This window comes from Onychomys torridus, chromosome 8 (genome assembly GCF_903995425.1).
Source record: "Onychomys torridus chromosome 8, mOncTor1.1, whole genome shotgun sequence".
NCBI classification, from domain to species: Eukaryota; Metazoa; Chordata; class Mammalia; order Rodentia; family Cricetidae; genus Onychomys; species Onychomys torridus.
Window position 1 is genome coordinate 61,562,768 of NC_050450.1, and position 18,789 is coordinate 61,581,556.

The 18,789-nt window shown below is 45.4% G+C and overlaps 1 protein-coding gene across 1 annotated transcript in view; it reads left to right on the plus strand.

Annotated features, from left to right (window-relative positions):
- Positions 1–8,151: 8,151 nt before the first annotated feature.
- Positions 8,152–18,789, plus strand: part of Ncbp3 (nuclear cap binding subunit 3) — a 29,629-nt gene continuing 18,991 nt past the window's right edge. Inside the window, exons 1-3 of the mRNA XM_036197515.1 lie at positions 8,152–8,390; positions 10,218–10,283; positions 13,461–13,566. Coding sequence (XP_036053408.1) covers positions 8,205–8,390; positions 10,218–10,283; positions 13,461–13,566 — 358 coding nt within the window. The 5' untranslated portion in view covers positions 8,152–8,204. The remainder of the gene's footprint in view (positions 8,391–10,217; positions 10,284–13,460; positions 13,567–18,789) is intronic.

Below are 18,789 nucleotides of genomic sequence, written 5' to 3' on the forward strand. Positions count from 1 at the left end.
AAGAGGTAGGGAGAGGAGAGGTAGAAGGAAGAAGGAGGTGGAAGAAAGGTGGCTCATGAGGCCAAGGAGTTCCTGTCCTCTATGCAGCTTAAGCCCCAGGGCCCCCACTTGGAAAGAATTGGGTGCTTGAGAACCAGTGGGGTGGCCACAGGATACACTTCCTGCCTCATAGGGGTACAGGAAGGCTAAGCTGGGTAGCTGGCCTGCCCTGTGTCTTACCCATGCCTTATCAGACTCCACACCAGTACTGTAGCCATAGGGTCCTCCAGGCTAGTGATGTCAAGTGTCATTCTTGAGGGCAGACAGCCCTGAGCTTGAACACAAATTTGGCTACTTACCTGTCTTAGGGTTTCTGTTGTGAAGAGACACCATGACCATGCCAACTCATAAAGGGAAACATTTTATTGAGGTGGCAGCTTATAGTTTCAGAGGTTTAGTCCATTATCATCATGGTGTGGGGAGCATGGCAGCATGTGGGCAGACATGGTGCTGGAGAAGGAGCCGCTGCATGTTGATATGCAGGTAACAGGAAGTAGACAGTATCACACTGAGTGAAGCTTGAGCAAAAGAGACCTCAAAGCCCGCCCCAGCAGTGACACACTTCCTCCAACAAGGCCACATGCACTTCAACAAGGCAACATCTCCTAATAGTGCCACTTCCTGTGGGGACCTTTTTTTTTTTTTTCAAACTACCACACTACCTAATAACCCTGACACCTTTGGCAGGTCATTAAAGGTCATTTTCTTTATTGGGATAGTGAAAATAGTATCGGCACTTTTATGGAGTTTTTGTGACAGGAAATTGAGTCCTTGTTTCAAAAGCCTAGCTGTAATACATACTCAGTACACGAGCTCTTATGGGGGAAACCTGGGGGTTATTGCTCAGCCGGGCTTATATGCCTGCTGTTTGCCCAGCTGTGAACTTGCAGCTGGATGAAGCCAGACACTGATGAGTGCTGAAGACCAAGAAGATGACCAAGCTAGGGGCTGCCCCAGGGGGTGATAAGTTTTTTCCACCTGAGAAATGCAGACCCTTAGTATTCCTGGCTGCTTCCTGGTCCTGTGAGGGGCAGTAAGTACAAGGCTGTAGCAGGAATCTTAAAGGTACTTATTAATAAAATCAAACCTGAGCCAGTTATTGGGGTGAATGCTGGAAGATCAGAGAAGCAGAACAAGCCACAGCTTTCTCACCTCAACAGTTTCTCAGCTGGTCTTGTTTCCTCAGACTGGAAGCTTCTGTGTCTTCATCCAGAATGGCTCTCAGCTGAACTGCTGCTCCAAAGCCTAAAAGCTTAACCAGCCAAATGCTTCTAGTTTCTGGTCTTCACGCCTTATATATCTTTCTGCTTTCTGCCATCATTCCCTGGGATTAAAGGCGTGTGTCACCATGCCTGGCTGTTTCCAGTGTGGCTTTGAACTCACAGAGATCCAGAGGGATTTCTGTCTCGAATGCTAGAATTAAAGGCATGAGTGCCACCATTTTCTAGCCTCTGTATCTAGTGGCTGTCTGTTCTCTGACCCCAGATAAATTTATTAGGCTGTACAATATTTTGGGGAACACAATACCACCACACAAGGCCTTCTCCAGAGGGATGATGGTGGCCAGACAAGAGTTTGTCAAATACCATGCCAAAAAGTGGGTTTTGTTCCCATTCCCTTCCTATCCTTTCAGCCCTTACCTGTCACCTCACTGGTCTCCAGCCCTTAATCCCTGCCAGCTGCCTAGTAAGAATCCCACTTTGGTATCCAAGGTCTGCTGCTGGCTCTCTGGCTACTCTGCTGACTCAGGTTCTATCTGCCCCCCCCCCCCGCCCGCCTATTCTCTTCCATCCCCACTATGTTTCTATCTCTCCTATCCTTCCAGGGTACTGCCTTTCCCATACCTCTACCTCTGCCTGTCAAAGTCCATTACACTCTTAAGCAAGGTCTATTGAGTCATGAAACTTGAAGAGCATCATGGGTGCTTGATGGGATTTTCCCACGAGTCTCATCCTTTTAGTGTGCATACTGGTGGGACAGCTGAGGCCCAGAAAAGTGATTTAGGAAAGGGCCAGGTTAGGGCCTGCATCTCTTGCTCACTGAACCCCCACCCAGGCCTTGCCACACAAGCTCCCAGGAGAACTGCCAGCCCTACACATGCAAAGATGTCTGGGAAAGCCAGAGTCTGAAACTACTATACCACATAGCGGAACTGAGCTCCAGTAACAGTGGGTCTGCTTAAAGGTTTGGGAGGCAGTGAAGTGTGCCTTGGGGAGCCTTGGTGCCTACCAAGGCCTGGGAATGTCTGCAAGCTATGAATCCTGCAGACCCTTTCCTGATCTCTGTTTCCTTGTTCACTCAGCCTACAGGGTGGCTCAGCTGGGGCTGAGGGCTGGAAGTTATTGACCGGGTTCCAGCTTTACCAGGGGACACACACCCCAGGTTACAGGGTTACCTTCACTATAGACAGATGAGCACACTCCAAACAGCCTTCATCTTGAATGAAAATAGACAGTATCCTCTCTGGGGAGCCAGGTGGTAGGTGGTGCCGAGTCCTGGGTGCCTACTGAAGACGAGGTCAGTACAAGTAGCAGTCTGGCTGGACTAGGCCTCTGAGGTGTCAGTACTACTTAGTTCCAGGCTTAAATGGCCTTCCCTCCCTAACCCCCCCCCCCCCCACACACACACACACATGAACTCAGCTCTACCTGGTGGCCACAGAAATTCATTTCTCTAGCTGATAATGAGAACAGGTCAAAGCTTGGGTCTTCACTGTCCTAAAAGTCCAGTGTCCCACCTGTTCATCCCTGCCTGCTCCTTTCCACAACCAGGGACTAGTTACTAGAAAGTCACGTGGTTGGAATTATACAGAATGTAACTTTTCTCTGCCTCAGGTAGTTTGGTGAACAGTAGGATTTGACATGGGGAGGGCTCTCCTGTGTTCCAAGCTGACCTTAAACTTGCTGTGTGGCCAAGAATGGCGTTGAGCTTCTGATCCTTCCTGCCTCCACCTTGTGAGTGCTGGGATTACAGCCGTGTGCTATCATGCCTAGTTTGTTCTGTGCTGGGGATTGAACCAGGGTGTATGCTGGGTGAGAACTCAGTTAAAGCAGCCACACATAGCCCAAATCTTTGTTTTCATAATGGAAAGGCATATTTTTAAACTTTTAACAGTTATTTATTTTACTTTTTTTTTTTTTCTCTATAGATCAGGATAATCCTAAAAACAATTATCCTGCTTCAGCCTCCCGAATGCTAAGATTACAGGTGTGAGCCACCATGCTCAGCTCTGACTGTGTGGGCATGTGCTTGTATTTAAGTATGTATGTATGTATGTATGTATGTATGTATGTATGTATGTATGTGTTCAAGTGGGTGTGTGGAGGCTAGAGATAAATGTTGAGCCTCTTCCTTGATTATTTGACACAATTTTTTTCTAAAGTTTTCTTTCTTTCTTTCTTTCTTTTTTTTTTTTTGGTGTTTTTTTCTTTTTTTCTTCCTGCTCCCTCATAGGACTCATACGTTTAATTTAAGTCAGTAGCCTATTTTCCAGTCTAGGCTCCACCTTTTTTGTTTCCTTTGATATTTGGGGCAAGTAACACATGCAAGCTTTGTACTCCTAACAGTCTTACAAGAATTAAAGAGGAAAAAAAGTGTGCCAGTATTTGTACAGAATTTAGCATAAAAAATGCTTTAAATTTTTTTCCCTTTTCTTCCAAGACGGAGAATTAGGGGTATAAAATCTGTTTCACACTTCTAGGCCAGGTCTTCACTAGCCTTGGGAAGTCGGCAACAGTTATCCTAACTTTAACTGAAGATGCAGACAGGGTGCTTTACAGGGTAGGAATGAGAGCCAGGGAATACCTAGTCTTTGTAATCTTCCCTCGGAAAAGCCACATCTGGTTTCCTGGAGGCGAAGAGTAGAACAGGAGCATTCAGTTTCCTGTTTTGAGACAGGGTTTCTCTGTGTAGCCCTGGCTGTCCTGGAACTCACTCTGTACACCAGGCTGGCCTTGAACTCAGAGATCTGCCTGCATCTACTTCCCGAGTGCTGAGATTAAAGCTGTGCGCCACCATGCCCACCCAGCTTCTAAAGATTTTTTTAAAATTTGTTTTAAAATTATGTGTGTATGTCTGTGGATGGGTTTGTTACATGAGTACAGTGTACTCAGAAGTCAGGAGAGGATGTCACATCTGGAGCAGCAGTTGTGATTATAAGCTGGATGTTGGTGCAGGTCCTTCACAAGAGCATTATATACTCTTAACCACTGAGCCATCTCTCCATTTATTTTTTAGACACTTGAGTCTAAAATGTCAGAACATTCTGCACTTTTAACCACTGAACTATCTTATCTTTACTTTAGTTCTTTGTTTATCTGTTTTGTTTTTTGGTTTTTTTGAGACAGGGTTTCTCTGTGCAGCTTGTGCCTTTCCTGAAACTCACTTGGTAGACCAGGCTGACCTTGAACTCACAGAGATCCGCCTGCCTTTGCCTCCTGATTGCTGGGACTAAAGGCATGCATCACCACCGCCAGGCCACTTTAGTTTTTGAGACAGGATCTCTCAGTAACCTAGATTCCCAGACTAGCTAGGCTGGCTGGTCAGTGAGCTCAGGGATCTGCCTGTCTCTGCCCCTCTAGCACTGGGGTTTTAGATGCTCACCACTTTGCCAGGCTTTTACATGAGTGCTGAGGATTCAGAACAAGGTCCTGGAGGAACTTTACGGTTGAGCCAACTCTGCAACCCCATTAGCTGTAACTTTTTGAAAGTTATTCTTTACCGCCTCCTAAATTCTCTGTTGTTTCACATCACCAGGCTGCACAGTGGACAGGGAGGCAGAAGAGGTGAGCTGGGTCAAGAGAAGGGAACAGAGCCGCCTGGGTAGCAGCCTGGAAGCTTAGTGTTGACTTCCCGATGTCCCTCGCTAGCTGTGGCTGCCCCATAACTTCTTTTGTATTTGTTTTTGCTTTTTATTTATTTATTTATTTTTGATTTTTTGAGACGGTTTCTCTGTAGCTTTGCGTCTTTCCTGGATCTCGCTCTGTAGACCAGGCTGACCTTGAACTCACAGAGATCCACCTGGCTCTCTCTCTGCCTTCCGAGTGCTGGCATTAAAGGCATGCGCCGCCACCGCCCGGCCCCACAGCTTCTTTGAACTGCAATACCAAATCTCTCTGAATTGAATCCTCAAGCTGCAAACCTCTTTCAGGAGGGAGATAGGCCTGTGTAGCTGAGTAATTAACTGCTTCTGCCTCTCCTACCTCCCACACTGTAGGCCCCCAGAGCTAGTGTGATGGTAGGGTTCCTGACTGTCCTGCCCAGCTGGCCATCCCAAACATAAACATTTCTTTAAAATACACACTAGGGAGCCAGCGGAGGTGGGACATACCTGTAATCCCACCTCAGAAGGTGGAGGCAAGAGGATTAGAAATTCAAGGTCATTCTACCCTGCAAAGTGAGTAGCAGGCCAGCCAGTTGCTACAGGGCAAGATCCTGTCTCAAAACCAGAGAACAGATATAGCTCTTTGGTCAAGGGTTTTGTTAGTATGCTCTATTGTCAGTACAGAAAAAAAAAAAAATGGAGAAAAAAAATACATTCCATTCTGTCAATCCTGTAGGGTAAAAGGGCCAGCCAAAGAAACCCACCCTGACCCTGAACTCAGAGCCAGTGAAAAGGACACTTTGGCCCTGAACCTGAACCAAAGAAACACACCCTGACCCTGAAACCAGAGCCAAAGAAACACACTTTGGCCCTGGAACCAGAGCCAGTGAAAGAAATACACCCTGGTCCTAAAACTAGAGCCAAAAGGTTGAAAAGGACCAGTGAAAGAAACACTTGGGCCTGAAACCGGAGCCAACTCTGCCCCTGACCAGCTGAGCACAAAACCAACCAGCCCCTGAGCACAGAATGCAGCCAATCTTTGAGCTTGTCCAAACTCAAGGATTGAAAACTGACCAAGTCCCACCCTGAAAATCTCCACCCTGGAAAAACTGCCTCCAAGAAGCCCAGAGTAAGCCCTGTGCCTGTTCAGTTTGCTGCTCCCCTTTTCCACCCTGGCAGAGGCAGCCACCCTCCTGGATTCTTCCCTCCAGACAAATCTCTTGAATAAGGTTTGGGTGACGACCTTCTTTGGCAGGAGCAGAGATCTAGCCTGAGCAGGGCAGAGCACGGCTGTAACACTTCATCTGGAGAAACCTTCCTCTAGTGGAGCAGAGTTGTTACACTCCCCAGGACCTGAACAGAACTGTAACAACTTTGCTGGGGAAACCCTCCCCTGCCCAGGCAGAGCTGTTACATTGGGGAACCCTTTCCCTGGAGCAGAGCTGTAAACTGCTATGCTTTCAGTGACTTGTGGTATTCCTTGGCTCCCGACTTATCAGGATCCCTTCCCATCTGAGCTTCAATGCTTACAAACCTAATTTTGTACTTACTTTCGCATTACATTCAACCAAAGCTACCTATCTAAGGAATTCCATCTTTGTCCCATGGTGTAGGCCCATTTTAAGAAAAAACTTGGATGTGCTACACCACTCCCCCCACCCCATCCCCCAGACAGGGTTTCTCTGTGTAGCTATGGTGTTTGTCTTGGATCTCACTCTGTAGACCAGGCTGTCCTCGAAGTCACAGAGATCTACCTGGCTCTGCCTCCCGAGTGCCGGGACTAAAGGCGTGTGCCACCACCGCCTGGCTTTCTGTTGGATTTTTTTTTTAAAGATATTTATTTATTATGTATACAATGTATACAATGTTCTGCCTGTATGTATGTATGCCAGAAGAGGGCACCAGATCTCTTTCTAGATGGTAGTGAGCCACCACGAGGTTGCTGGGAATTGAACTCAGGACCTCTGGAAGAACAGCTTAAGTGCTCTTAACCTCTGAGCCATCTCTCCAGCCCTCTTTCTGTTGGATCTTATAACCCCATATAATAGCTCATTTAGCCTTGCATTCTTCTCTGGAGGTGTGTATTGTTCTATTTTCTGATGAAGGAACTGGGACTTGAGGGTTAAGTGGCATGCCTAAGAACACCCCCGGTATGTCTTATCCTTGAGTTTTCTGTTTTAGAATTATTGGTCTGTGAATAGATTTTTTAGGGGCTCGGATATACTATGGTCTCACCTGTTCCTGCATCAGATTGGGAGATAGGTCTAGAGAGGACCCAGAGCTAGCTAAAGGTGACACTGGAGAGATACAAAATCAGCACTCATGGCAGTCAAGAGGTACCTTCTGGAAGTCTGAAGCCTTTCCTCTTTCCCAGCCAGACTCTAACTAGAAACATTTGCAAGAAATCATTCTAATGAGTCTTTGATGGGTAGAGCTCCCCAAAGCAAGAAAACGGGGTCTAGGCTCTGGCTTTGCCCCTTGGGTAGATCACTACCATCTTGGAAGCCCCCCCCCCACTTAAGATAGGTCCATAGCTTAGGCTGACCTCAAGCTAGTTATGTATTGAGCTCCTAATCCTCCTGCCTCTATTTCCCAAGTGCTGGGAATACAATCAAGTATCACCATGCCCAGCTTAAATTTAGGCAGGGTCTCATCTTGGAGCTCTGGAACTCACTATGTAGATTAGGAAGGCCTAGAAATCATAGAGGTGTGCCTACCTCTGACTCCTGAGTGCTGGGATTAAAGACATCTAACCCTATGCTGGGCCCCAGCTTTAAATATTTGACTACATAAAATGGCTCAGTTACTGGAAGACACAGGTTTACCGCGCAAATAACTTTGTCAACATGCATATTGCCAAGAGATGATAGATTATAGTTCATTCTGGGCTCTGAAGCCTGGTTGTCAAGGCTCAGATCCAGGTAATCATTTAAATAGTTTATACCTCGAGAAAACTAGCCCCAGTTTTCTCCTATGTGAAATGAAGGTAATAATAAAATCTTATTCATAGAGTTGTAAGGGTTCAAGCCTTGAAAGTATTAGGCACATAGTAATCGCTCAGTAGTTTTTAGGAATATAGTCCTCAAAGTGGAGGTATTTTGGAACCTCAGACGACGCTCCACCTCCGGCTCTGTTTGGTCCCACCCCCTCCCCGCGAAATCCCGCCCCAAGCCGGTCCCAGGTTCCCGGGCCCCCAAGGGGGCGCCAGAGAGAAGGACAGCTTTCTGGTAGAAACGGGCGACGCTCTGGCTGACAGCGGCTCTCCTCTGTGGTTAGCGGCGGCGGCGCTCTAGGCGGCGGGTTGTGAGGGGCGGGCTTTCTGTGGTGCGGCCGGCTGGCAGCTATGGCGGCCGTTCGCGGCCTGCGAGTGTCTGTGAAGGCAGAGGCCCCGGCTGGGCCCCCGGCTTTGGATCTCCCGTCGCCCGAGGTGGAGTCCGGCTTGGAGCGTGGCGAGCCGGAGCCCATGGAGGTGGAGGAGGGCGAGTTGGAAATCGTGCCGGTGCGGCGCTCGCTAAAGGAACTGCTCCCGGTACGGGCGAGGGGCGGGGGCTGAGGAGGAGGTCGCCGAGCCAGTGTCCCTGGCGAGGCGCAGAGGTGGCGGACCGCGGCACTCGCCCAAGTCCGGGACCCCGGAGCGGGGCGCGAGCGCCGAAGGGCGGGGGCCGCGCTTGACCCGGAGAGAGCCGGAGCGAGAGAAAGGACACCCGGGCGCCCGGAAATGGGTGCAGAGAAGGCTGGAGGAGGCGGGAGAGCTGGGAGAGAGTTGGGGACGCCCCCCTCTCTGCCCCTCGGTGCCGGCCGGTGGCCCGGAGCGAACGAGCTGTGTTGGGCTGGAGATCAAAGGGAGCCGCGGGCGGGAACAGAACCTGGAGCAGCGCTGAAAGGAAGTGTTAGGTGGCGCTGGCATCCAGGTCTCCTGGTGGGTCCTGCCCCGGCGGCGGAGTTAGTGCCTCTTCAACATGGCCATTCGCTCTTCGCTTGAGAAGGTTAGACCTGTCAAGCAGCATGTTGGTGTTGTGGGTGAGGGTCATCCTGTCCCCGCGCACCTTCACTGCGTTCACTCGGAGGTCCCAGCTTCTGACGCGCAATGACACTTGATCTGTCTTTTACCACAGCGGGTATGAGACGAGGAGGAGTGTGTTGCTTGTGGTTCGGTAGTCACATGCCCTATTCTTAAAGCTGGTGTGAGGCCTGGGTAGCTCGGTTTGTAACACACAACATGAACTACTTCCACCCCCACCCCCACCCCAATTACATGATAGCTAGTCTTGCTTGTACATTTGACGTTGTGAGTAAAGGCTTAGGTAGTGATGGCGACAGTGACTTTGGTAACAACATTATAGCAACTTTAGCATTTTCCACATTCTATCATCTAGAGTTCACTGCGGTTGTGACTTAGGTGTTATCCATTCATTCAGTTTAACATATATGTATCGCACCCCCACCACCACCACCACACACTGTGTGCTAGATATAATCCTAGGTGTTTGATTAAGATCAAACTCCCTCTTAGAGTTTGCCCTGGTAGGGGACAGAAGTAAATAAATACTTTTCTTTTGTGTCAAGTACTACGAAGAAAACACACTCTGTTAATAGCATAGAAAGTACAGTGCCCTGGAGGGATGTGAAGCAGTCAGTGTGTGTCAGGATGTATAGGGAAGTTCCCTTATATAGTCAGATTTAACCTTAACCCTACATGACAAGAAGAGGCAACCATGTCAGTTGGATGGGAGCATTTCCAAATAGGGAGACAGCAAGCACAATGTCTCTGAGATGGAAACAAGATTGTTTTGTTGGAGAAATGTTGGGATATATTAAGCTCAAAAGAGGAGAGTAGAAGTCAGAGAAAGACAGATAGCATAGAAGAAAGCAAGGCTCAGAGATGTCCAGGGTATTGATGCAGAGCTGAGACTTCAGTCCTCACTCAATCCGTTTCCTCTTTTTTCCTTGTATTGGGCTGTGTTTTTCCCAGAGATCTGGGACTTTATGTATTTTTGTGGTGGCATTTGCTCCACCTAGTGGCCATGAGGGGAATTTGTCCAATCTGGGTTGGGGAGCTAAGTGACTCTCATTTTTGACATTTTTCCACACACGCCTTTAGATTTTCCTTTCTGTAGATACTCAGTTGACAGAATTACTAATATTTTGAACAGGCTGCTGTCTGGGGTCTGAAAGACTTCTTGTTAGAATGGTCCGTTGTTACTGTGGAATCTGAGAGAGAGAGAGACTTCCTAATAACACAGGTGTTAGGGTGGAGAAGGCTGCTGAAGAGAATGACTTCCAAAAGGGCCGGTTCTCAGACTGCCTTTAATCGTGGATTTTCCTCCCAGAATTTCCATCTTTTCTCTTCTGTTAGGACACAAGCAGAAGATATGAAAACAAGGCTGGCAGCTTCATCACCGGAATCGATGTTACCTCCAAGGTAAGACAGACTGTGATTATTTGTTCAGTTTGATAAGTAGGTGAAATTAATAATTGGTCCTTAGGACTTACTGATAGTAAATATTCTTTGCCTCCTTTTTTCTTTTGTTACATATATATATATCATATATAATCATATTATCAAATATCTATATTTACCTTTCTACCCAAGGATGCCCTTGTATATTCCTGATATACGTCCAGGCAGCATTTGTAGGTGCTTGTATCCATGAAAAGATAATCACTATACTTAGATGCCTGTGCTTAGCTATTTCCAAGAAAGAGCTTGCACTGGGAATGTTTATTTTAGTATTTATTTATTATTGTATATGATGTATGTGTGTCTGTGTGTAGGAGTGTGTCCATGCTATAGTACACAAGTAGAAGTTAGAGAACAGCCTCAGGTATTGGTTTTCACCTCCCAGCTTTTTGTAGTAGTAGTAGTGGTGGTGGTGGTGGTGGTAGTATTTTTAGATTTATATATATGAGTGGTTTGCTTGCATTTGTGTAAGTGTGCTACATGCAGACCTGGTGCCCGAGGAGGTCAGGAGAGGGCTTCAGATCCCCTAGACCTGGAGTTTCAGATGGTTGTAGCTGCCTTGTAGGTATGGGGACTCAACCTGGGTCTCTGCAGGAACAGTCAGTGCTTCAAGCTGCTGAGCTGTCTCTCCAGGCCCCTACCTTGTGCCTGCCCCCCCCCCCCCCCACACACACACACTCACTCACTCACTCTGGCTGTTAGTCATTGTACTGCATACGTTAGGCTAGTTGGCTTGCACGCTTCTGGGGGGATTCTACCATCTCTGCCTCCTATCTCCCACTCTGCTATAAGAGTGCTGGAATTACAGACATGTGCCACAATGTCTGGCTTTTTACATGGGTTCCAGGAGTCCAGACTCAGGTGGTCAGGCTCATGTGGCAGGCACTTTTACCCACAGAGTCGTGCCCTGCCCTGGCCTCGGGGTGCTTACTTGGATGTCATTTGCACTCTTTAAAAATGTGTTTTGTTTTCACTACCTATAAAACATCAAAAGCACCCAACATGTAAATAAGCCCTTGGTGCATGCCAAGGTAGGAAAATAGGGTTTTCTAGTTGTGTATGTGCTTAAGGTCTGAGGACCATGCCAACCGAATTAGTTCCAGCATCTTGACAATATTGCCTTTTGCTAAGTGATTGCTGTTACCATTGTACCCCTTCATTGTGATACCGCAGAGTAGTATCTTATTTTCCATGTGAAGAACAGTCAGTGTACAGTATATTGCTTTAATTCAGTTCAGGCCCTTTTTTTTCTTCCTGATTTAAATGTGTACAGTGCAGTTCGGATATATATGTATATGTATGTATGTATGTTTTTTGTGTCATCCCCCCTCCCCCAGTTTTTTGAAGCCCTATGTGTAGCTCTGGCTATCCTGGAACTCTCTCTGTAGACCAGGCTGGCCTTGAACTCACAGAGATTTGCCTGCCTCTGCTTCCCAGAATTTTGGGATTAAAGGTGTGTGCCAACCAGCTTCAGTTGCACTTTTTATTTTGTATGTGTGTATATCAGTGTTTTGCCTACTTACATTATGTGCATGCCTGGTACTTGTGGAGGTCAGAAGAAGGCATCAGATCCCCTGGAACTGGATTTATAGACAGTTGTGAGCTATACCATGTGGGTGCTGGGAACTGAACCCAGGTCCTCTGTTAGAGCCACTAATGCTCTTAACTGCTGAGCCATCTTTCCAGGCCAATTTAAAATTTAAAGAGTGTATATCTATATGTTGGATGTTTAAAAACAAGAATAAAAATAAATATATCATATTCATACCAGAAACTATAGTTTCTCTGTCTCAATTTATTTCAGAATACTTAAAGGCCAAAAGAAAGCTGAGCACCTCTAGTCCAGAAAATAGTACAGAGTGAAAATGTACTCATTGTAATTAAGAAGTAGACTGCTCTTAACCCTGCAGCATTTTTTAGTATATGAAACAGGTACCTGGGAGGAAGGGTTTTGTACTTGAATTGTTAGTAAAGGATTTGCATGGGGAGATAGCTCAGCCCTTAAAGTGTTTGCTGTGTCATCGTGAAGACCTGAGTTCAGATCCTCAGCCCCACATAAAAACCACAGGGCAGTGTGTTTGCATTTATAATCACAGCACTAGGGAAGACCTGCTCCCCGACCCTCAAATGCACACACGTTCCTCCTACACACTAGAGTGCACGCATAACTCACTCACTCACTCACTCACTCACTCACTAAGAAAAGTAGATTGTCATTTGTGCTAAGTAGACTTCAGTGTAAAATTAGCCTAACTATTAGGAAGTAACAGGAGCATTGCTGCTTCCTCTGTGCCACAAGTTTGCTTCAGTCAGACCAGTTAGTTAGGGGTTCTTGAGCCATTAGAGAAATCCATCAATCCAAAGCAGAGTTGGACCTGAATTTATTTATTTTTTCTCTGAGGACCAAACCTAGGTCCTTGTGCTTGCTAGGCAAGTGCTCTACCACTGAGCTAAATCCCCAACTCCTGAATTTATTTTTACTCTTGCAAGAAATCTACAAAGCTGAATGTTTTTCAGCAAAATGTCACTGCTCTTTGTCACTTAAAAATGAAAACAGGCAATTCCATGCACATAAGGCTGGAATAGAGGAAACTGTCTTTGCTCCTGTGTTATTTTTAAATGGGGGTGTGACTTTTAGGGAGTGGATCATTCAGGCAGACATAATGTGGAAGAGCATAATAGGTGTGATTACTCTGCCCACAGACAATGTAAAGTGATAATGGTAGTTGTGGAGTTCCTAGAAATATCACTGGATCAGATCTGTTCTTAGCTAGTGGAAATATTTTCTCCAAACCTTTTTGCATTTTTGTATCTCCATTTCTGCACTAGGAGAATTTGAGAAGTTGAGGTTATTTGTTGCAACTTCTTGGCATGATTGCTGATAACACATGAAGTATCCAAAAACTTTATAAACAAGTGTTCATTGAATTCCTACTATGTTCTGGGTGTAGTCATAGGCTATGATAGAATGGAGATGATTTGGGCAGGGCTACTGTAAGCTGTGCATGTCCAGTTCACTGCAAAACACATCAAGGCACAGGTTGCTTACTTCTTCTGATTTATTTTAAGGTTGCAACATGCTGTTTGTGATTTAACATTCCTCATCTTCCTTTTATCTCTGTACTTTGTACTTCCCAGGAAGCAATTGAAAAGAAAGAACAGCGAGCCAAGCGCTTCCACTTTCGAGCAGAAGTAAATCTTGCCCAGAGAAATGTAGCCTTGGACCGAGACATGATGAAGAAAGGTACAGTGTGTTTGGGGAAAAATTTTTCATACTGTTCTGAGAGTAACTTTGCCTGCCATCACTTCATGTTTCTGGCTTTGTCCTGTATGTCCAGTCCTCATCCAAATACCCAAGAGGAAGGGATTCTGACATCACTGGTGTAAAGGTGAGATGCTGTCAGATGTTTCTCAGAGCTAGAATAATGGAACAAAGGAGGTTGTGAAGGGAGGCTTGTCAGAGATGATGTGTGCTGTAGACCTCCTCGTTGTCTGCTTCATCGTGGTGATGTAAGCCTCTTTGGCTTTAAGAATAGTGGAAGTGTCCTACAGTGATGCTTTCTTTTAGGGCAGTTGGAGCACTTTGGGAATTGGTGGGGATTTTTTAATAATGTCAATACATGGTACCTGCAGACCTCCTAGTAATTATTGTCAAAGAGGCCTAAACTAATTGTAGTCTATTTTATTTAGGTATTTTGCTTCCTAGAACTCACAGCGAGGCAGTTGATAGTGGTGGGTTTTTGTTTGTGATGATAGGTGTAACCCTGAGACTTGCTCATGCTAACAAGTCAAGTCACCACAGCCTCAGCCCAGTTACTCATTTTCTGTTTGCTTGCTTGAGACAGCGTCTCATGTAGCCCAGACTGGTTTCAACCTGAAGATAATTTTGAACAGCAGTCTTTCTGCTTCTCCCTCCCAAGTTCTAAGATTACAGGGGTACACCATATTGATAGCAAAGCAATTTATAAAAAAGTGTTCCGGGGAGCATTTCCCTGGAGTGAGCCTACATTCTTTTTTATTACCCTCTAATCTAAGTCCATGCATACAAAAGGCCTCTCTCTGTTGTATTTGCCAATATTGGTATTTATAAAGGGTTCAGGAAGCAGCCTTCGACTGCATGTTGAAGGTCTGTGTGAGTCCTTTTAGTCCTGTTTGGTTGATGAAAGCAGTTCGTAAGCCTGATGGATGAGGGAAAGAATGGCTACTGTTTGTTGGGAACATGTTTTTTTAGGGCAGTGGGTTAAGTACATTATATATTTGTTTCTCAAAGTAACTCTGCGGAATATATATCTATATCTATCTATCTTTTTTTTTTTCGAGACAGGGTTTCTCTGTGTAGCTTTGTGCCTTTTCTGGATCTCGCTGTGTAGATCAGGCTGGCCTCGAACTCACAAAGATCCTCCTACCTCTGCCTCCTGAGTGCTGGGATTAAAGGCATGCCCCACCACCGCCTGGCAAGGAATATATTTTTTATCATTATTTTACAAAAGAAGAAACAGGTTGTAGAAGTTTAATGCATTGCTCAGAGCTAATGAAAGAACCAGGATTTCAACCTAGGTTTATCTGACTCTATAAAGACTCAACAGGTGGTCAGACTTAGTTGCAAGTGTCTTCACGCTCCAAGCCATATTTCACCAGCCCTATGCTTAACATTTAACCTTACTTCTAACACTTTTGGTCTATTGGTATAATTTTATATATGTGAATATTTTAAATGTAATGTGTATATAATTTCATAGTCCTAGACCATGTCACTCTTTAGTCAGTCGTGGTGGGACAGAGTAGTGCCTGTGCAGGACTGGTTACTCTTTTTGCATTTTTGCAGACTTTGGGGTTTCAGGCCTACGGGGATCTCAATATAAGGAAAAGTCCTATGAAGTCCAGGGATAGCTATCTAGCTCCTCAGTCATGTGCTAGCACAATGTAGGCCTAGGGAGACCTTGAACTCTTCTCTCACAGCTCAGCTTTGAAAGCTCAATGTTGGACTGCACCTTTTGGCTTATAGTCCCAGCCACAGTTGTTCATGCTTTTCTCTCTGCTCATTTGCCCTCTGTGAAGCATCCCTGATTTTGTGCTCAAAACTCCCTCTTCTATTGGTGCTTTTAGGATCACAAACCCTCATGGAATCTAGTGCCAGTTCTTTTGTTACTTTGTTACTAGGACAAGTTACTGAACCTTTTTTTTTATTAAATATGTTTATTTATTAAAATTTTTTTCCATTTTACATACCAACCCCAGTTCTCCCTCCCTCCCTTTCTCCCACCCCCTCACCTCCCTCCCACACTGCCCCCATCCACTCCTCAGAGTGGGTAAGGCCTCCCATGGTAGTCAACAAAGTCTGGCACACCAAGTTGAAGGAGAGCCTAGCCCCTCCCCATTGTATCAAGGCTGAGCAAGGTTTCCCACCACAGGGAATGGGCTCCAAAAAGCCAGTTCATGCATTTGGGATAAGTCCTGGTCCTGCTGCCAGGGACCCCACAAACAGATCGAGTCACATAGCTGTCACCCACATTCAGCGGGCCTAGTTTGGTCCCATGTAGGTTCCTGAGCTGTCAGTCTAGAGTCAGTGAGCTCCAACTAGCACTGGGTTTCCCAGTTATGTTCTCGACCCCCTCTTCTTTTTTTTTTTTTTTTTTTTTGAATGTTAAATGTCATTTATTGAAGGAGGGAGGAGGTCTTAAATACAGACTTACAGCACAATGGGGGAACCCCAGTTGGCAGAAGTTTGCTTCTGATTTGTTTTGTTTTGTTTTAAGCTGATGATCGAACCCCGGGCCTTACGCTTGCTAGGCAAGCACTCTACCATTGAGCTAAATCCTCACCCCTGCCCCTGATGTTTTACAATCTTGCATCTAAGCAGTTAACGCCCAATATGCTGGATTCACAGACCAGGAGCTTCCCTTAAGCATTTAGGAGGGTGGAATCTCGCAGGGAATTAGCATAGGGAGGATATCAAGGTCAAGGTCAGCAAGCAAGGCAACAGTTACCCAAAACGGGCCAGGGACCTAATTACTGAACCTTTTAAAGACTTTTTTCTTGTCCACAAAATGGGAATACAATATCTATGTTATTAATAGGATTGTTTTGGGGTTAAATTTTAGTCAAAAATATTTATCCTGCACATGGAAAAGCAATCAGAATCTTAAGTTTCTACTTTTGTTTTAGGCAGAATCTCATGTAGCCCAGGCTAGCCTTGAACTCTGATTCTCCTGCCTCTGACTCCCAAGTTCTGAGTTTATTGGTATGAGACAACATGCCCAGCTATACAGATATTTCATTTAAAAGACAGTAGCTTTGCCTGGACATTACCTGGGGAATATTGCTCATTTTATAATGCAAGCTGAAAATGAACCTTAGGCAAGATGGCTTAAATGATGTCTCTGAACCCTGGGGAATGCTGATACCTATCTAGATGAATTTAAGGTAGAATTGTGGGTAGATAGGGTTGGATAAGCCCTAGAGGTAACTGTTATTGTTTTGGTATCTTCTGGGTAATTTTAATGCAGAGTCAGGATTGGACAGGATTGGTAACCATTAGTTTTGAGCCAAGGTTCTGAAGCCCAGTTGCCTGGATTCAGATTCTTTTTGTAGTTCTGTAGCTTGGACAAATTGTCTACCACTGTGAACTCTTGGAAGACAGACAGAATTGACAGGAGTCTGACAAAATGTTGCAGCTCTTCAATTGGTGCTTAGCACATAATAGGCACCCAGTAGATGTTAGTTATCTGGCATTCAGCTAAGTAGTCACCTGAGCAGCCCAGTCTTAGAGAGAGAGGAATTGAAATAAGTATCTTCATACTCACAGCTATACAAGATGTCATGTGATTTTTTTTTTTCTTATATCAACAATAATAGCACTTGTTAAATGCTCACTGAGTTACGGTTGCTCTGCTTTGTGGCAAATTTATCCTTTTAGCAATTCCCTGAGGGTTTTTACTGATGAGAAAACCAAGGTGATGAGAGGTTGAGAAACTTGCCTGAGGTTCTACAGCCATGTATGTAACAGGGCTGTGCTTGAAGGCTGGACTGACTGGAAGCTTGGATTCCTATTTTGTTAGCCTCTGTCTTTCCAGTGCTAGAATTACAAATGTGTACTACAAACATACCATGCCTGGCATATCTTCACCCCCCTTTTCCCCCTGCCTCCTCAGTGTGGGGTTAAAGCCTACACCAAACACAGCCATATTGCCCTTTTTTGTTTTGTTTTTTGTTTTCAAGACCAGGTTTCTCTGTGTAGCCTTGGCTGTCTTAAATTTACTCTGTAGACCAGGTTGGTCTTGAACTCAGAGATCTGCCTGCCTCTGCCTCCCGAGTGCTGGGATTTGTTGTTGTTTGTTTGTTTGTTTCTAGACAGAATTTCTCTGTGTAGTTTTGGTGTCTGTCCTGGACCTCGATCTATAGACCAGGCTGGTCTCGAACTCAGAGATCTACCTGCCTATGCCTCCCCAGTGCTGGGATTAAAGGCGTGGGCCACCATCACCTGGCTAAAGGCAACTTTTTTTTTTTTTTTTTTTTTTTTTTGAGACGAGGTTTCTCTCTGTAGCTTTGGAGCCTGTCCTGGCTCTCACTCTGTAGTCCAGGCTGGCCTCAAACTCACAGAGATCCTTCTGCCTCTGCCTCCTGAGTGCTGGGATTAAAGGCGTGTGCCACCACCTGTATTGCTCATTTTTCAATTGGATTTTTTTTTTCTCTTTTGCTGTTGGAGTTTTGAAGTTCCTTATATAGTCCAGATGTTAATTTCTTGTTGGAGGTGTAATTTCCAAATATATTCTTCCATTTTATAGATTATCTTTTCATTCTGATGATTATTTCCTTTACTGTGAAGAAGTTTGGGTTTAGTTTTGTCTTTGTTTCCTGTGCTTTGGGGATCTTATCCAAGGAATCCCTGCCTAGTCCAGTGACCTGAAGCTTTCCTTCTGTTTTCTTCTGGTAATTTGTTTTAGATTTTACGAGTCTTCTAAAAAGTTTTTTTTTTGTTTTGTTTTTTTACTCTTATGCGTATGGGTGTTTTGCTTGCATGTATGTCTGTGTGCCATGTGCATATAAACCCTCAGAGTACCTGTGGGTGCTAGGAACCAAATCTGGGTCTTCTGCAAGAGCAACAAGTTTTCTTAACCACTGAGCCATCTCTCCGTCCCCTAAGTCTTTTTCAGGTGTGCCTAACCTGTGCTCTGTGGGCCACATGTGCCCCAGGATAACTATGAATGTACCACAGCACAAAGCTATAAGCTTTGTTAATGCATGATGAGATTTTTGGATGTGTGATTTTTTTTGTTGTTGTTGTTTTGGTTTTTTTGTGTGTGTGTGTGTGTGTGTTTTGGCTTTTCGAGACAAGGTTTCTCTGTGTAGCTTTGTGCCTTTTCCTGGAACTCACTTGGTAGCCCAGGCTGGCCTCAAACTCACAGAGATCCGCCTGGCTCTGCCTCCCGAGTGGTGGGATTAAAGGCGTATGCCATCACTGCCCGGC